General features: G+C 40.2%; 4 protein-coding genes across 4 annotated transcripts; 2 read left to right on the forward strand and 2 right to left on the reverse strand.

The window, feature by feature from the left end:
• Positions 1 to 732: 732 nt before the first annotated feature.
• smim20 (small integral membrane protein 20) lies at positions 733 to 3,471 on the reverse strand. The gene is made up of 3 exons (XM_041986447.1): positions 3,282 to 3,471; positions 2,774 to 2,830; positions 733 to 923 (listed from the first exon to the last, which is right to left on the reverse strand). Exons 1-3 carry the CDS (start codon positions 3,388 to 3,390, stop codon positions 880 to 882), a joined length of 210 nt encoding a protein of 69 aa, XP_041842381.1. The 5' UTR covers positions 3,391 to 3,471; the 3' UTR covers positions 733 to 879.
• A 44-nt stretch (positions 3,472 to 3,515) lies between these two features.
• On the forward strand, positions 3,516 to 9,448 carry man2b2 (mannosidase, alpha, class 2B, member 2). Its single transcript, XM_041986446.1, has 19 exons — positions 3,516 to 3,765; positions 3,891 to 4,037; positions 4,128 to 4,233; positions 4,309 to 4,481; positions 4,574 to 4,689; positions 4,860 to 5,037; positions 5,174 to 5,372; positions 5,454 to 5,644; positions 5,757 to 5,928; positions 6,722 to 6,858; positions 6,963 to 7,240; positions 7,350 to 7,541; positions 7,646 to 7,889; positions 7,975 to 8,085; positions 8,174 to 8,366; positions 8,461 to 8,607; positions 8,704 to 8,816; positions 8,902 to 9,019; positions 9,150 to 9,448. The coding sequence occupies exons 1-19, from the start codon at positions 3,640 to 3,642 to the stop codon at positions 9,251 to 9,253; spliced, it is 3,045 nt and encodes a 1,014-aa protein (XP_041842380.1). The 5' UTR covers positions 3,516 to 3,639; the 3' UTR covers positions 9,254 to 9,448.
• Positions 9,449 to 10,210: 762 nt separating this feature from the next.
• si:dkey-19b23.7 lies at positions 10,211 to 13,598 on the forward strand. The gene is made up of 8 exons (XM_041986572.1): positions 10,211 to 10,348; positions 10,627 to 10,698; positions 10,786 to 10,857; positions 11,018 to 11,217; positions 12,122 to 12,185; positions 12,300 to 12,465; positions 12,715 to 12,912; positions 13,066 to 13,598. The coding sequence occupies exons 1-8, from the start codon at positions 10,334 to 10,336 to the stop codon at positions 13,197 to 13,199; spliced, it is 921 nt and encodes a 306-aa protein (XP_041842506.1). The 5' UTR covers positions 10,211 to 10,333; the 3' UTR covers positions 13,200 to 13,598.
• Positions 13,279 to 18,250, reverse strand: si:dkey-19b23.8. The gene is made up of 3 exons (XM_041986573.1): positions 17,975 to 18,250; positions 15,581 to 16,312; positions 13,279 to 15,389 (listed from the first exon to the last, which is right to left on the reverse strand). Exons 1-3 carry the CDS (start codon positions 17,988 to 17,990, stop codon positions 15,304 to 15,306), a joined length of 834 nt encoding a protein of 277 aa, XP_041842507.1. The 5' UTR covers positions 17,991 to 18,250; the 3' UTR covers positions 13,279 to 15,303.
• Positions 18,251 to 18,493: the final 243 nt, after the last annotated feature.

The following is an 18,493-nucleotide window of genomic DNA, read 5'->3' on the forward strand; positions in this document are numbered from 1 at the left end:
GCAGGACCATAAACACATGCTTTAGTTCTTTCCTAATCCATCTTTCCTCCAGAAGGACTTTGATGGACCAAACTCTGAAAGTGGATGCTGGTCAATGTCAGGAAACCACAAAAGTACAGGCAAAAAAAAATTGTAGTTTGGAATTTGATTCTTTGACAGGACCCGTGGTCTCGTAAAGGGAGTCTGGATCACATCGAGTGGGTTTTGAAAAAGTCAATCACAGATCTGCCCCGTCCTTTCAGCCTGCGGGCAAAACGCAGGCAGAGTCACATGCCAGTTAACCAGACGAGCACCAATAAAGCTCCATGTCTGCGACAGGGAAATCATAATGCAGACCAATGTGTCTTGGAATAACTCTGGCTTTACTGTGTCCATTTAGGACGATGCTGCCACACATTACTGGACAGTGTCCTTCTGCTTCTGAAACAATTTCATGACTAACAATAAATGTGGAAAAGGGTTTCTTATAAACAAACTTCTGCACTTTATAATTTTTTTCAGGCTTAATACCAAAATAAGACTTTAAGAAGTACAATTTCTTCCAGTATAAATCCTTAAACTGTTCAGTGTCCTCGGGATCAAGACAAACATGGAGCGCCCCCATGTGGACAATGAATGACCTACATGTCACTCTTACTAAAATTTTGGCAGCTGGATTGAAATGACTTCTTCCATGTCTTACTTTCAATCCATTTCTGAACAATCTATTAATAAGCCTCCAAGGAACAGCGCTGACATTCTTAAACCTTTAAACTTTATTTATGGTGAAAGGGATCATAAACAATCAAAATAAACAACACAATTCACTCACACACCAAGCACAAGTCATACATGCTTCATACAAAGTTTTCATCGGCATCAGTCAGCTGTCGGCGGTCATCATTTGTCCACTGGCTTAAATGGATCAGACCATATCTTCACACCTTCAGACCAAGAAAAGAAATACAGCATTAGTAGGTAGATGAATGCAACCACCGTGATATGCTATAAAGTAATTGAAATGGGCCATCACAATTTTCAGATTTTCTTAAACTATATCACAATTTAGCATTGCTAACATATTAGTTGTGTATAGGATACTCTTCCCTGATTACTTTAGTATTACGGCTTTGTATGGTGGATCTGACATGAATAACAGCTGATAGACGACATGTTACAGAAGTCAGACGACGCTGCTGCTGCGGAGTGCAGACAAAATAGTCAATATTTAAAGAATGAAGATTAAAGTTTCAATCTCAGTTTATAGTCTAAACACAAGCAGCCAAAACAGTAAAGCAGCAAGATGCTTGACACTGTTTCTGATTACAGCGAACCTTGTTGTCTGCACTTGCAATTAACCCGTTAAAGCTTTATGTTCACAACACCCTTACTCTGTTACCTGGACATAAAGTCATTGTCAGGTGTGCGTGTTTTGTTGACTTGATGCTGAGAGGGACAGATGCAGACTAGAAACGTCTAAAGAAACTGAGCAAAACGGCTTTAACAGGCTGTGCTCGCTCTTGGATCATCCCTTTTTTGCGAGGTAATGCAAAAATATTGAGTGCTAACGCAAAAGAAAAACATTATCCGTTTCCCCTGGTGGGTTCTGCAGAGAGAGAGAGAGAGAGAATATTTTATTCTGCAGTTTATAGTGTGTTTTAGATAAGTTTTACAATGACTTTCAGTAGATTTTACCACAGTTTTTCAGCAGGCTTAGTATAGTTTGTTGTTTGTTTTTAGCACATCAGAATTTTTAAACTTAGTTTGGGTTAGTGTAGTTTTAGCATAGCTCTCTGTTTTTTCTGCACATCTACTCAGAGGAGCAGGTGAGTAATAGGTGAGGTGAATAATAATAATAATAATAATAATAATAATAATAATATATAGTTCAACTAACTTATTAACTATTTAATATTTTTCTGCATTCATAAGTGTTTTGGTTAATTGTTTTTGTCTGTTCATTTAGCAACACTAACCCATTCGTTTCATTAAAAAGAAAACATCTGAATTTGTATTTTTTTTAGACTTTCAATGCTCCATAACCTCTTTGTTTCTATTGTACATATTCTAGGAATATAAAGCACTTAAAAATGCTCCAGAAATTGACAGCAGAGTAGAAAAAATGCCCATGTATATATTTCAGTTGCTTTGTATTGCAGCTGAAAACAATGAATGAATCAAAATGCCTCTGTACTCTGCCCCTAAAAAGGAGTGTATCTCAAAAATGAACAGAAATAGCCAAGTTGTAATACTTTGTACAGTGTAAAGAGTCATTTTCATTATATTTGTACATTTAGAAACGTTTTGGATTGCCAAGTTTTGTGTGTTTATTTTGCAAAATGTGATGAAACATTTTCAAATTTTTGAGTATTTCTTATATTTATGGTATAATTATAACAATTGTATAATTTATTATTGCCCATTGACTTTCATAATCTTTTAGCTTAATGTGTACAGATCATAGAAATATGAAGCACTAGAGGAAACTCCTGAGGAAATTACATCAATATGCACAAAAATAACAGTAGGCACAGAGGGACCATTTCTACTGCAGTAGTTAGAAACTATGCATACTTGTTGTTAATGCAACAAAAAAATGACAATAAAATGTTAAATAATGTTAACATTTTACCCCATCTAGTAACTGTTTTCCAAATGTATCCAAAAATGGATCTTAATTAAATTTCATACTGCATAAGGTGTCTTACAAGCAGTGCATTTAAGTATTATGTTTTTCTCTGGCCTGTAGCATCAAAACATCAACTTCATGTTTACATCTTCACACTGCTCTTACCCACAGGCTGCACATCGGCCTGGTTGATTCCTGCCCGGTTCATTTTCTGGACTTCTCCTGTTAAAAATAAAACAAAATACAATTTTAGTTCATAGAGGAAGGGGGTTTATACTGAGTAAAAAGAGCCTCTAGAATAGGTGTTAATTCACCTTACTTCACCTTTTAATCGTTGTTTAGCATTGTAAGGTATTGTTTGCTTCTAAGTAAATGTCTTTTACACCACCTTTATCTTTCTGTATGTTTCATTCTTTGTTATGTAAGCATAAGCCCCCACTTTAAGTTAAATGTAAGGACAAAAGCTGATTAAGTAATTGGTAACAAACAGAGGTTTGCTAGCTGTAAATGTCATGCTAACTTAGCTTTAAAAAAAAAAGAAAGAAAAAAAAAGATCTACCTAGCACGGGTATCCTTTTCAGCAAATAATACAGGTGTAACTTGAGAGAACTAATAAAAACAAAAACACACAACGTGACTGATTGTAAGCGATGAAAAGTTGCTAGCAACTTACTGTACTCTTCTCTGTGCGAGAGTGGATAGACAAAAATGGGGTATAACGCAGCGGCAACTGCCGTTATAAAGCCTCCAAACACCAACGCTATTCTCGTGTTTTTGGACATGATTTTGTAAAGACATACACTCTCACCTCCAAATTGAGGAGTGTGTTTACGACTATTGTTTCCGGTGTGAAAGGTCGCAACACAACGCTTTATTTGTGGCAAAGTCAGGCTACTTTGGTCTGTCCGGGCTTCCGTAGTGGATGAATCGTCAGAGTCACATGCTGCACCAACAACAATAACATGACAAGGAAGTCTGGGTGAATATTTGAGAGTTTATCGAAACTCTGTACGCTTTTATGGGCCGAGAAAATGATATTTTTAGCCGTCGTCGCGTTTGTGTGCTGCTGTTATGAAGCGACAGGAGAAGAGCAGCCCATTCAAACATTTGTAATTCCTCACAGTCACATGGATGTAGGCTGGGTGTACACTATTCAGGTTGGTCTCTGTCATCAGATTTTTTTTATCAAGATGGTAAACCTAAAAAGTTGACATTGTGCTGCTTACAGCGGCTTAATCTGTATAAATACGCACGTTTTTAATTCTGAGTGTATTTTCCATAGGAGAGTATGCATGCCTATGCAGCCAATGTGTACACAAGTGTGACAGAGGAGCTGTCAAAGGTCAAAGATCGCAGGTTTATCGCTGTGGAGCAGGAATTCTTTCGCCTGTGGTGGGATAATGTGGCCTCAGACTCCCATAAGAAACAAGTAAAACCACATGACAGTCACATGATCAGCATTGAAGTTATATTTCCATATTGTGTTATCATGAGAAATGATCTGCTCTTGTCTATCCAGGTACGACAGCTTGTAAAAGAGGGTAGATTTGAGTTCATCATCGGAGGCCAAGTGATGCATGACGAGGCTGTGACTGACCTGGATGACGAGATCTTGCAGATGACCGGTAATCTGACACTTTTTTTGCCTGTCACCAGTGACTTACTGTACGTACCAACTCTGAACTTATTTGTTGTTTCAGAGGGACATGGCTTCTTGTATGAGACGTTTGGAGTGCGGCCACAGTTTTCTTGGCACGTTGATCCATTTGGAGCCTCTGCAACCACGCCAGTCCTGTTTGCCCTGGCCGGGTTCAACGCTCACCTCATCTCTCGCATTGACTATGACCTCAAAGACAGCATGCAGAAAAACAAGGTGACTCTTTGACACATGAACACCAATACTACAATTATCTTTGTTAGATGTATACAGTTTTAATAACATCTTGTTACTTTCCTTGGATACAGAAACTCCAGTTTGTATGGCGAGGATCTCCCTCATTAAAAGCCCAGCAAGAGATCTTCACTCACACCATGGACCAGTTCAGCTACTGCACTCCATCTTACCTGCCGTTCTCCAACATGTAGGCCATGTTTACACACTCCACAGCTTTATTTAATGTAAATTATTACACTGATGAATCATTCGTGTTGTGTTTTCACTTTCCATGTTGTATTTCACTTTAGTTCCAGTTCCATAAAAAGAAAAAATTTGACTATTTCTGTCTGTGAAAACAAACTATTTTCTCCTCAGTTCTGGTTTCTACTGGAATGGAGTTGCTTTGTTCCCGAACCCCCCTAAAGACGGAGTCTACCCCAACATGAGCCTCCCTGTCACAAAGGAGACAGTACATCCTTACGCCAAGACCATGGTGGAGAACATCAAGCAGAGAGCTGCATGGTTCAGGACTAGTCATGTTCTCTGGCCTTGGGTCAGTACATTCAACTGTTTTATTTTTTAGGTGTCCACTGAAAATGAATAAAAAGACTGAATCATATAGAGATGGGAATTACAAGTCGATTGTGGATAAACTCTTTGAGTGTGTATGTTTGACTGTTTTGCTTTAGGGTTGTGACAAACAGTTCTACAACTCATCAGTGCAATTCAGCAACATGGATCCTCTAATGAAATACATCAACCAGAACAGTAAAGAGTTTGGGGTAACAGTCCAGTATGCCACTCTGAGTGAATATTTCCAGTCTATCTACCAATCAAATCTAACCTGGGATATCCGTGAAAGCGAAGATTTTCTGCCTTATTCAACTGGTAGGAAAGCCGTAGCATTACACAACTTGTAAGCATTCTTGATGTCACAATCTGCATTTCTAAATGTGCCATTTCTCATAGAGCCCTATCAGGCATGGACAGGGTTTTATGCCTCGAGAAATGTCTTGAAAGGATTAGCAAGACAGGCCAGTGCCCAGCTGCATGCAGCAGAGACACTTTTCACACGGTACAGAGTCAACTTCTCAGATGGGCCTGTAGCTAAAGACTGGGCTTTGGACAAACTCAGAGCTCTACGCTGGGCGGTCTCAGAGGTAATGCTGTCAAAGTCCTCACCAGCAAAAATAAATAAATACATGAACAGACATTGCAGAACACCCATTTTAACACTACAGCCCATTTTGCTATGCATGATTTCTTTTTCAGGTTCAGCATCATGATGGCATCACTGGTACTGAGTCTCCTAAGGTGGCTGACATGTACATGCAGCATCTCATGCAGGCCATGATGGGGGTGGAGGAGCTTCTGGCTGCGCTCTTTCTGTTGCCCCACAACCTTGCTGTCCCCAGTATCCTCAACAGGAGCTTCCACAGAGAAGGTGAAAATATGCTACTAATATTGATAAAAGGCTGCATCTATAAGGAAACTGTCATTATGCATGCTGTTTACATATGGATTATGAAATGCCAAAAGGGATTCCCATTTACCTTCTGTATTTCTACTTCCTTTGCACTACTATTCTACTAATTCCTTAGCTTTAAATGTATTGATCAGGACAATAAAATACAGTTTACTGCAGAAATCTTGGCTAGTATTTTCCACATTGCCATGTTTGCCCGTCTTTTAATTGTTAACAGCTTCGCTCTGCAGTCAAAACTGATTCAGCTGACTTTTGACTAAGTGTAGGTGTGCAATGAGCTGGGAGTAAAAACGGCTTAGCTGCATGTTAAAGAGGACTTATTTCCACCTGGCTACAACTCTGTATTCAATACACACGTCTATCTGATCTGGTAAATGTTTGGGATAAATGCAACGCTACCATCAACATGGGATTGAATCTAAGCTCCCAGGGTCCTCCACTGGAAGGACCCTTTGTTCCCAAAGTCCAATGTTCACCATGGCCCCATTCCTTGTTTTAGGATTATATGGTAACACACTTAAATCTTTAAGTTTTCTTTGACTCAGATTTAATACATTTTAAGTTAAATGTTTCATAATTATTATCTAGATTATATCATTGTCAAAAGCAATAACTTAGATCATTTTAGGATCAGGTGGAGCATCCTACTCAGTATCCAATGACTGGGCAATAAATAGCAGAAACCTGGGAACAAAGGACTTGATTTAATAAAAAATAGCCAACATTTAGCATGATAATATCTTCATTCCAGGTGTGGATCAGGCTCTGGAGCAGCACGTTATCATTTACAACCCATTAGCCTGGAACATCACCACAATCGTCAACATCACCGTAACGCTCCCGAACGCAGCCGTCTATGACGACGATGGACAGCTCCTCCCCGCGCAGGTGGATGTAGTCCTCATCCTCTTTTGGTGTAATTTAGTTAATCTTGCGTTTCATAAACAGTTTGTATATTTGCTGTATTTAAGTCTGTACCGTCTTTGTTGCAGATCCAGAAGTCAGCACAGTCCAACGTGTCCTACGACCTTTTTGTCATGGTGGAGCTCGGAGGCCTTCAGTATAGAACATACCTGATTAAGTTCTCAGAGACACCATGCTTTACAAAGTCCAAGTGTGGACACACTTATGAAGCAAAAGGGGTTTCGTTTGAGAGGCTCTATGTGAAGAACTGGACGAAAACAGGAAGGCGGCTTCTGCCTATTCTGAATGAATGTTACAAGCTCATGTTTGACCAAGACACCAATCTGCTGCACAGCATCACTTACCTGTGAGTTTTTACACCTCTTTCAGCTTTAATATCAACATTTCAGCTTCTGTAAATGCCCACCTATGAGGTCACAACACAACTTTTATGATCTCTCTTTGATTGTTGGCAGTCCGGATAAAAGACGAATAAGGATGACACAGGATTTCTGGGAATATGATGCAAACGGAGATGTGAAAGCAGGGCCCATCTCTGATAACTACATCTTCAGCTCTAATGGTTCAGCTGTGCGAGCCTATAAGGCGGTGGAAATGGAGATTATCCCGGGGAAGATTGTCACTGAGATTAGGCAGTACTTCTACAGGTGGGGCCAAGTTATCCAGCTTTAGTAGAACTTTTGTAGTTTCAGCTTTGGTTTGTTTATTTCTTATCTTTTAGCTGACAGGACAATTATGTTCTGTCTTTTAGGGAGAACAGCGATAAAGACTACGCCTACTTGATCACAACTCGTGTCCCAGAAGGTTTTGGATCCAGACTGCCATGTCACAGGCTGGAGCAGACCTACTCGTTGGGCCCCCTTCACCTAAACACAGAGGTAGTCCTCAGGACCAGAACCTCCTTGAAGAACAACAGGACCTTGTATTCTGATGACAACGGCTACCAAATGATGAAGAGGACATACAAGAAATTCATTAATAACACTCTAGCTAGGGTAAACTGGACTTGTAAGATTTAAAAATATACTCATTGAAATTCCATTAAATCTGGCATAATCTATATTTAACGCACGTTTTCAGAATTATTTCCCCATGGTTCGGACCGCTTACATGGAGGATGACCTCAGCAGACTGGTGCTCCTCAGCGACAGAGCTCATGGTGTGTCCAGTCAAGCCAACGGAGAACTAGAGGTAGGAAAAAATAAAAATAAAGAAACAAAAACAGACACACACATTTCCTCAGCGCCCTCATGCAGACATGTGTTTTTTGTCCTCTCAGGTCATGCTCCATCGACGTCTTTGGAACAACTTACCGTGGAACCTCGGCTACAACCTGACTCTGAATGACAGCTCAGTTGTGAGTCCCACACTGTGGATGGTTCTGGGATCCATTAATGCAACCTCCAAGCAGTACCAGAGGGAGGCAATCATGCTGCAGCATAGACCTGTCATCATGCCTATAGATAAGCCTCGTAAGTGCTTATTTACTTAGATATATGCACCAACTATATTACTAGTTTATATATATTAGTTTACAAAGTTTTCCCAATCGTGTTTTGCCCTTAGGGAGGCCCTGGCAGGAGAAGGAGCCCAGAAGAAACTCTGCTGTTCGTCCAGTTGTTCTGCCATCCAGCCTTCACCTGCTCAGCCTCAGCATCCCGGGATGGAACTACAGCTCTAATCACGATATTCACCTCAACCACATAAACTCAGGTCAGCTGTGAGAGTTAATCCAGTTGCAACTCTTGCTGATTGCTATCAGGGATTTTTAAGACATCTTTTGTTAATCTGTAAATGCTTCACATGTAGGTAAGGACTTGCATTCAGAGCCAGACTACGATCGAGTTCTGTTGAGAATAATGCATCTCTTTGAGGAGGGAGAGGACCCCGAGCTGTCGAAGCCAGTCACCATAAACTTAAAGGTACTGACGTAAAATTTTTAAAAGGAGAAAATAATTTACATTGTTTATAATTTTTCCCCATTTTTCTTTTCCCCTGTTTAAACAGGAAGCTCTGCAGGGCATTGGGGAAGTGGGAGTGCTTGAGGAGCGTTCTCTCACAGGAACCTGGAATATCAGCAGCCTGCAGAGGTGGACGTGGAAAACTGCAGATAATTATGAAAAAAGTGAGAAATTGCATCCAAAAAGAACAAATAATATGATTACTGATGGATCTTTTGTGCTCAGAGATGGTACCAAATCACTTTTTCAGCTAGCATTTTACATCAAATGAATGTTTTATTTTTCTTCTTGTAGATCACAAACCAAACCAGAGGAATGAAGATAAAGATTTCATCGTAACCATCTCGGCCAAAGAGATCAGGACCTTCTTTGTTCACTTCAGCTCCGGGAATGTTTAGGCTGAACCGTGCCTTGTCTTCTGTGAAGATCACTACTCTTTACACAAAATATGGCATTGCTTTTAAAGATTTAATGATCCTTTGCCACCTTATTGATTATTGTTGGTTTTGCACATTTATTTGATCTGTTAAATGGCTCTAATGTGTTGATTTGAACTTGTGACTAATGCAGAATAAAGTGGATTACTTTTGTCATGCTTGTTCAGGTGTCTGTCTGACTTCATTCTGTAAACAATTAAAATGAACTGAAAGCTAAACATAAACACCAGCCAGGTGGGGTGTCAGAAATTATTTAGATTTTTTTATTAGAAGCATAATTTCATATTCTGTATGCACAGGCATGAATGAGGTGAGTACGAGCAACTTATGCAACGTACCCGTCAAATTTTGGAACAATATGTTAAATTATATGTATGTCTTAACCATGCCTGTTGCTTTTAAAGAATGTATCACCGGCAACTTAGCCATATCATGTGCACCTACAAGCACCCATCCTATCTTTAAGTGATCCCCTTGGAATACAACCAAGTTGGAGCCTTGTGGATATCTGCTTACAGCCTACAGTATATCATGACTAGCAGAATGTTCCCTGTCTTCTTTGGCATCAAAAATACAAGAGTTCCCATTTTAGTCCTTTTCAATTAATTCAGATTCAGAGCAAGTTGTAGTGACTTCAGAATGTGGTTTTTTTTCTTCTTTGCATGGTTCAGTTTTTATCAACTCAGCACTGTTTTAATGCAGCGCTGCTAGGTTTTCATCACTGTCCTTTTTGTGAAGAGATATAAACTTTTTAAGCTCATATATTATGTACTGCAAATGATGTAGAAGTCCTTTTTGTCCAGAATTGTGCCACTGGTTTGAAAGCCAGACTGCAGTTTGACAATATGGCCACTAGAGGGCGCCCACCTCCACATTACCACACGGCTGCTCACTGAATGTTCCAATCCGAGACAACACCCGAGGAGAGCCACACGTCGAAGATGTGCCGACCAGCAAAAGATATGGCTTTTGTGTTGACATGCTGCAGCTTATAACATAACCGAATCTGAGGAGACAGGAGGTTTTTTGTAATTTGATAAGATGAGCAGTGCCAGTGTGAGTAGTTCCTGTGCGCACTCTGATGCTATCTTAGCTTTATGTTTCATATTTTCCTATGGTCCATTTTTCATCCCTTTAATGAAAGTCGGGTCGTTGCTATGGATGGAGATGCCGGATGCTGCGAGGAGGTGTTGCTAAGACACTAGACAGGGAGTGTTTGGAAGGGCAGCATAACCTAAACATTGCTCTGGAGCTTCTGGAGGATTGTTTTCTGGTCGTTTATCTGCTTTGTGTATTAATATGTGTTTTATTTGTTTGTTTATTTATACATATAGAAAAGAGAGAGGGAGCAGAAGAGGAAGCTGCAGCACTTTCTAAATGACTTAGCTTTGCTTGGATCATTACAGGTTTGGACATACACTGAGTTTATTCAGAAAATATGTCAAACATCTCACTATCTAATGCAAACGCACTTGTCATTGTTTATTCCTAAGGGTTTCAAATACTTCCAGCCGTGGCTAAGAGGGAAGGAGGAGTTGCTGCTGACAGTAGTCAATGAAGATCTGGTTAGTTTATGTAAATCATCTATGTAAGAAGATGTATCTAACAGTTTTACGTCATTCTCCATTTTCACAGATTTTTATTGCATTTGTTTTCACATTGCCATTCCATCTAATGGCACCTTATCTGTAAATCTCTATATTTCCTTCATTTCTGTTCCTGTAGGGTTGGCGTTCCCCAGGCTTTGTGGTGTCCAGAGCCTCTTCGTACTCCACTACCAGCAGCTGTAACAGCAGTGATGTCTCTCCCAGCAGCAGCTCTCCCAGTCTGGCCAGTAGGAGCAGCTCCCCGCTACCTGGGGAGCCTCTGGGCCCACAGGATTACCAGTCTCACACACATACCAAGACGCAGCCACAGACAGCCAGGTGACTGATGCAGCTTTGTGCATTACAGTAATCTTTATGTGCTGTTGTTGAAGAGGTGCATCTAGAGTTTTCTGATTTTTCTTTTATGAATGTAATCTTATACTGTCAGACTTTATGACGTAAACACTCAGTTTCCAAAATTATCAATGGGTTTCCATCTAAATATATACTAGTGTTCAACCAGAAAATGTTTGTCTGTGGTCATCTACTACAGGTAAAGCACATCCACAGATATGTGATGTGTGGTCACACACATCTGCAGCTTTTACTGATTGGCCTGAGGTGAAAGAGACAGAAGCTAAAAGAACTTGCTCCAGAGAAAGAACTCAAGGACTCTATAAAAGGCTAATTTAAGATAAATATTAACAGTGTCTCAAATCTTACATCACAATACATTTTAAGCCGATACCACAGTGTTTTCATAACACAGTGACAGGTGGTCCAGCTCTTTAATAGGGTTTGGCTCTTTGTGACTCCCTTAAAAGAGATGGCTCTTCTTTCAGTATCACTTAGACCTTCTATTTTAGCCTAATTTAACAATTATTAATGTTTTGTGTGTTAGTAAGAAGACGTGATGTGGCCATCATTTGTGTAATTCTGCCCTGTTGCTTCTGGCCCAGGTCGTCTTTGTAAATGAGAGCTGGGTATTAATTAATCTTCCTGGTTAAATAAAGGTTAAATAAATGCCTACAGCACACTGACACATTTCTGGTTTGTAGTGTACTATTAAAAAGGCATTTAACAGGATTTTGGTGTAATTATACGTCAGCCTTTTTTTTGTGACGGTGACAGCTATTGAAGGCCATTTCATACAGATGAGATAACCATCTCCAGAACAGAAAAATTAATGTAGAAGCTGGCATGCAGATTTAAAACAGACAGTGGCTGATCCCTGTCTCTACAGGGAGCCCAGTAGTGAAGAGCACCTTCTCCCAGCATCTCCCAGTGAAAGAGAGATAGCAGTACCAGTAAGTACATGCAACCAACACTTTGTATTTTAGAAATACTTTAATATGTAAAATGCTGGTTTTCATTTGAGATTGAAACTCAGTCTTGCATCCTCCACTGTGTCTCCACTACAGGAGGTAAACTGCACTCTGTTTTTATTGGCTGGTTACGTCAAATATGGACGCCCCTATGCCTGGATACGCTCCAATCACGAGCGCCTGGTCAACATTGGTGGTACTGATTCGATGGTCAAGGACACACCCATGAAACTTAAATCCATCACAGATTGGCAGACAAGAGGTATGGAAACAATGTGAGGAAGAAAGTAATAGTTTTAGTGTGCAGATTTCATAATGACACCATTTTCCATGAGCTAAATCAGGTGCAGATGTCTTTACTTGAGTTGAACATTTTTTCTGCTTTTCTTTTTTTTCTTTTTTACAGAGATCACTGTTTGGTGTGGGTTTGTGGTTATAACAATGATTTATAGATTAAATGAAGTGCAGGATTTCCACAAGAAAAACAAATGTCTTTCTGTCTTTTCTGCAGGCATCCGTGTGTGGGATGTTGTAAGTGAGCTGGTGTGCCTGTGCACCATTCCCTCTCCTTCTAACCCATTTGCCCTGGACATGCGTTACGTCAAAAGTCTTCCCCTGCCAGACCGCTTCCTAGTCACAGGAGCTATTCTGAATTTCCTGGAGATGTATGTGGTTTATGGGAACCGCGACGAGCTGCACTATGACAAAGGTGTTTTTTTTTATATTAATACATTTTATTAAATCCAGCAGGTGATGCTGTTTAGGTACATTTTTGAGGCATAACCGCTACTTAACTTAATTGCAGTACAACAAATTTTCATGGATAAATGAAAGTCAATCTTAAACATATCTATCATTTCAGTGGTAGAGGAGGTAAAGCCTCTGAGGCGTCTTCATGTTCAGTCCCATCTGGAGTTACAGAGACTAAGAGAGAGCTCCAGGGCAGCCAGCACCTCCACAGCGCAGGACTCAAGAGGAAACCTCACAAATTTGTAAAAAAAAAAAAAAGAAAAAAAAAGGCACAATAGATCCGTGTGAAATCACCTAAAATAGTTTTTTCTCCAGTTTTTTTTTTTAATCTTTTGCAGATTTTATGCAGTAAACTGTGTTTATGCAACATGCACCATGATATTGAACAAAATTTTGAGTACACACAGTGCAAACCTGCATGTTTAAAGGCTGCAGTAGCCATAGAGCTGTATAACCACCTACTCTGCAGTTGGGAGGTATTCACGTGTATTCAACTTTTTTTTAATGTGGAAAAACACCAAGAAAAGGTTTCATGGGAAATGAGTCACATGATAAGGTTAAAAATCCCATGACCTCTTCAAGTCTTGGCCCATCACCCTGAATCTCCCTCACTTTCTCTTACCCATCCAGAAATTACAAAAGTAAGTAAATAAAAATAAAACAAAACTGTTTTCTTCAGGGCGTATATAACATTTTAAAACTTAATCACATTCAAAGCTGCAGAAGTAAACGCAGGTTAAATATTTCTCTTACCTAAAGTTAAAGTATGAAGACATGTACACACACACACTAACAATGTATAAAAAGTTTTAATATTTCATAAAATACATATTTAGATAAATATGCACAATGACATGAGACAGTACATTGATGAAATATATCTTGAAGCAGGCATAAAAACCTGTTTTCTGAGATGATGGTTGTGCCATTTGTAAGATGCATGGATATAAAATTTTAAAACAATGTGGCAAAAAAACAAAACAAAAAAAAAGAAAGAACGAACGAGTGGCACATCAAAAAACCTTTCCTGGTCAGAAAAAAAGGCAAACGATTATAGCTTAGTTGTGGTCAGAAAACATAAAATGAGAAGTTAACGGCAGCCCGAGGGCGCACCACTAATCCTCAAGTCTCTTATTCATAAACACGGCAGAGAAATCACCATCCTCACCGTTCGTTATGCAACGCAGCACACATCAGTGTGATCAACTGTCACTTTAAAAATAAATAAATATACAAATTAGGGAAGATTAGCTAGTTGGGGCACCTTTTTATGGCTTTTACAATGTGAAGCAGAAAGCCCCAAAGTTAAAAGCTCACTGTAGCATTTAATGTCGAGGCTGCTCAATATGCGAAGTCATGGGTGGACATGAAGAATTTGAGACTTTTAGTAAGATCCCCGATCTCAGACTCCTCCCACATTTGGTATGCAGGTGCATGGCCGTGCACGCCTCACACGGGCTCCGCTTAGGAACACAGTGTTTAGACACTAGCCACGGTCACAGGAGTGTTTCCACATAAATGCAAATTATTCAACACTGTGGAGGCTGTTTGGATTTTTTGTTTTCCCTCCTCCTTAACAAACCTTGCAAATCTTTTATGATGCTAGACCTATCAAATTTCACAGAAAATAAAAAGACTGCAGAATAAGCTGATAAAACTTGTGATTTCTTGATTAGGATTATTAAAAAAAAAAAAAGGACTGGTTACAAAGTGTTCAACGTACTAAAACTAACTGCATTCAGATAAGGAACTTTAAACTTACTGTTGATGTGCCAACATTTTTCCCCTGTATCTTGAATTTGTCTAATGCCAAACAACAGAAACGAACTTTACTAAAATCATAACTCATGACCTGTGAACACCAGTTAAATAAAACTTTTAAAAAAAATCCAGACTTGACGTCTTTTTCCAGTTTTGCTGGTTGATTGTTTGGCCACCTACCATCATTGTTGGCTTAACATTTGCTTTCCAACAGACCAAACTTGTGGCTTAAGCATTGCACAGAGCACTTAAACGAGCCAACCAAAAAGATGCCCAGTCTAGTCCTCAAATGGTCAGGCATGATCTCTGACTCATTTGTTGCCGGCTGAACAAAAGAAAGCCGTTAACGGCATCTTGTGCCTTATTGGACACAAAAGTACACAGAAGTCTGCTATGTCAGAAACATTAGAGTCCAAACACTTGCCGATAAGGACATGTTTTCACATGCAGCCATGATATGTCCAAATGTGGACTTGGCAGTCTGGCCCCTTTTGTCCTTCCTTAAGTCTTGTAGTTAGTCCATCTCTCCCATCTTTGCAGTGCTTCCATCTGTGAAGTTGTCATCAGGTTCATGTGGACCCACGCAGGTTCAGTTCCATCTGTCTGAGGCAGATCCTCGTCTGGTGATGGCTCTCAGAGGGCTTCGAGATGCAGAGCCCCTTCTCTTCCAGCGAACTGATTAGAAGAGACACAGTGAGGGGGATGAGAACAATTAATCAGAGTAAACATAAAATATGTAAAGGTACTCTGGACTTAGGGATCAAAATACTAAGATTATATTTTAACATTGGGCTCAGGCTGACCCTTTCTGTGTTAAACGTTTGAAAAATGGACAAAAAGAAGGTAAGGTAGGACTAAACTCTCACCTTTTTCCAAACTGGCAGGGAGTGTGGAGCTCTTTGTTTTGGAAGAAGAGTTCGACTCATCAATGAGTTTCCCTTTCACCTCTCCTGGCACCAGCATGGCCGAGCCGTCCTGTTGCCAGTCACTCAGCGCCCGCTGGAAGGAACGTGCCAGACAAGCAGTCATGTCTCGTGCCCGCTCTGCCCGACTGCACCAGAACACCCGACACTGCAGCTGTTGCCCGTGATGTTTGCAGATGTATAAGAAGACGTTAGGCCGGTTGACATCTGCAGCACAGTATGCAATATCCTGCAGGTACGTCTTCGTGAGCTGCCGTCCCGTGCTCAGCTCCTTGACCTCGACGTATCTTGGGCGCACCACCAGGGCGTGATCTTTGCTCAGTTTTTTCCCATTTGCAATGCCTTCTAGCATGCGTGTAATAGCGTCCTGGGCCTGCTCTCGATCCAGAGAGAAGATTTTCTCTGTGCCCAAGTAGTGGACTTTAAACAAAGGATCACCATGGGAGAGAGACTCTGTCCGGTCACGGCGGAAACGACGTCGAAAGGCAGCAGGAGAGTTCTTAAGGGTCTGCATGAGGTGGAAACTACTGAGAGACATGGTCCGTCTCAGGCTGCTTCTGGAGGAAATTTTCACTGAGGTGTAACTGCCCGTTTTGAGCTGGTCCTCTTCAGAGCTTTGCCAAATCTCCCACCTTTCTTCTGTAAATGTAGCGAAATTGCATCCAATGCTTTTATCTGAAATGAGGCAGATAAAGACAGTGACGTTAACAGAGCTGTTTCAAAGACATAGGAGGAATGGAGCAACAGTTAAACAAGGTTAAGGAGAGGCCAAGGATTGGACACTGTGGATCAGCCTCACCATAATACGGTGTATGCTGTACCATGCAGGCAATTCCTTGAGGAGGGATGAAAAGTGCAAGTCAGCACAACTTGTACAAGGCATGGAAAAAAAACAAAAGGTCACCAAACAGGATCGGTTGCAGAAGTGACGCACTGAGAGTGAAATATTCATTTACCACAAGTCAGCAGCCATTAAATATTTACAGCCAAACTGGTTTGAGTTACAAACATGCAAAGTCACTGACAGGTCTGGAAACACGCCAAAACCAATATAGTTATAATAAAACAAAACAAGTTCATAGCCTTCTTTAAATTCAACTGGAGAATGTGAATGCTTATGGGACATCGCCAACTCCAGGATTATGCAACCACATCTGGCCTCTCATTGTCTCCCATCCTTCAAACTTCTCAGAGCTGCCCGTTTGCCATTGTCTTACTTCTTATATTTTTTCCTCATGTCTCTTTTCTTGGCCATTCTTTCAACATCCTAGCTCTCGCTTCAGAAGAGAGAACCACCGACTGTTCTGAGGTGGTGGCCATTGTTAGTGAAACCCCTGTGCAGGAAACATCTTTGCATCCCCCTCCCCAAAATATTTCTCCTACAAACAATGGCATGCTTTTGAGAGTGTGTCATGTCACTATAGAGATGAAAGTTGACCCAGAGCCTAATTTGACCCAAGACATGCTCATATACTGTTGCAAAGATAGGCCATTTCACACAGATGATCCATGTTTCAAAATTGCCAGTTTTACATCAAAACAAGGCAAACGTGATACGGACTTCCCGTGTCACAACGCACAGCCATAAAAAACAAACAAACAAACAACAATTAAACAAATAAAATTCAAATAGGATACAGGTAAGACGTCATATGCTTTGCAGGAACGTTATGCAATCTAAATAGCCATGCTGTTGTCTGGTGTGTGCAGAGAGCCGTCACATGCAATAGGTTTAACCTGTTGCTATATTTTACATTTTAGAGCATTTCTGCTTTCATTGCTCTTTTATAGAGCAACAAGGCACCAGGACACATTATTAGCCAACAATTAATTTCCAAAATGAGGCAATTAAATTAAAATGCATTCTGCTTTACCAACAACAATGTAGAAAAAAATTTATTCTTCAAACAGCGGTAATCCGAGGGATGTAATTGCAGATTCATGATTTAGACTTGCTGCACCGAAATATTTTTTTAAAGCAATGATTAAGCAATGCCATATCATTTTTAAAATTCAAGATTTGCCGTTTACATACTATGCCGAATTAATTAACAAAGATTACCAATGAGATAAAGTAACTAAAAACTAAAACAATGCAACTTCCAATCTTAAAAATAGTGAGATAACTAAAAGTGTCAGATTTTACGGCGCAGTTCGCTGCTGAGTTCCATAACTGATCGAAGAAAACGTTTTTGGATGGACGATAAGCAGTTTCCCTTTCCCCCCCAGTATGTTTGAAATTATCCAAGAGTAAACTATTTTAAAAGTATTTATATTTGACAGTACACTCAAATTCAAATAATCATTTGTATTTCTTTCTCCGGACATGAATCTTACCTGCCCATAGTTTCATGCAAACGACGTCCTCGTGCGCTTCAGGTGAACCGTTGCGTCCCGTAATATTTTAGGTGAACATCTGCTAACTTGCTGGTTCTTACATTAAATTAACTAACTGCTTCGTCGGAGTCGACTAAATTCTCTATATGAAGACAGAGCTCCTGAGACGCAAACAAGACGACAGTGTGACGAAGGAAAGCTGAAGAATAGACTGAATCACCCGCCTGCTTCCTCCTTGAGTTCAACGTTCAGTTAAGTGCAGTGAATGAATCACCGAGCTCGTGAGACGACCGTTTTAAAAAGTGCAGGCGCGAGCTCGTTAGACGGGAACGAGCACTGGACAAGAAGGCTGGATGTGAGTGGAGGCGGTCTGATGTACAGAACTGATGATTTACAAAAGAAGAGGGATTTACAGGACGTGGCAAGGTGGACAGTAATTGACCTGCCTTTGTTTCATTCACTGGAATTCAGGTTTCAAGGAAAATTTATGACAGGGTACATATTAACAAGCACATTTTG

This window comes from Melanotaenia boesemani, chromosome 5 (assembly GCF_017639745.1).
Source record: "Melanotaenia boesemani isolate fMelBoe1 chromosome 5, fMelBoe1.pri, whole genome shotgun sequence".
NCBI classification, from domain to species: Eukaryota; Metazoa; Chordata; class Actinopteri; order Atheriniformes; family Melanotaeniidae; genus Melanotaenia; species Melanotaenia boesemani.

What these genes read in the sequence shown, in the direction of transcription:
- smim20 (XM_041986447.1), bottom strand. Translation starts at nt 3,390, where the DNA reads ATGTCCAAAAACACGAGAATAGCGTTGGTGTTTGGAGGCTTTATAACG. An exon ending in CTCGCACAGAGAAGAGTACA is followed by an intron (nt 2,831 to 3,281) that starts GTAAGTTGCTAG and finishes TATTTTTAACAG; the next exon opens with GAGAAGTCCAGAAAATGAAC. An exon ending in GGCCGATGTGCAGCCTGTGG is followed by an intron (nt 924 to 2,773) that starts GTAAGAGCAGTG and finishes CTTGGTCTGAAG; the next exon opens with GTGTGAAGATATGGTCTGAT.
- man2b2 (XM_041986446.1), top strand. Translation starts at nt 3,640, where the DNA reads ATGATATTTTTAGCCGTCGTCGCGTTTGTGTGCTGCTGTTATGAAGCG. An exon ending in TTTTCTGCCTTATTCAACTG is followed by an intron (nt 5,373 to 5,453) that starts GTAGGAAAGCCG and finishes CATTTCTCATAG; the next exon opens with AGCCCTATCAGGCATGGACA. An exon ending in TTAATAACACTCTAGCTAGG is followed by an intron (nt 7,890 to 7,974) that starts GTAAACTGGACT and finishes GCACGTTTTCAG; the next exon opens with AATTATTTCCCCATGGTTCG.
- si:dkey-19b23.7 (XM_041986572.1), top strand. An exon ending in AAAGAGAGATAGCAGTACCA is followed by an intron (nt 12,186 to 12,299) that starts GTAAGTACATGC and finishes TCTCCACTACAG; the next exon opens with GAGGTAAACTGCACTCTGTT. An exon ending in CACAGATTGGCAGACAAGAG is followed by an intron (nt 12,466 to 12,714) that starts GTATGGAAACAA and finishes TCTTTTCTGCAG; the next exon opens with GCATCCGTGTGTGGGATGTT.
- si:dkey-19b23.8 (XM_041986573.1), bottom strand. An exon ending in CCCTGCCAGTTTGGAAAAAG is followed by an intron (nt 15,390 to 15,580) that starts GTGAGAGTTTAG and finishes TCTTCTAATCAG; the next exon opens with TTCGCTGGAAGAGAAGGGGC.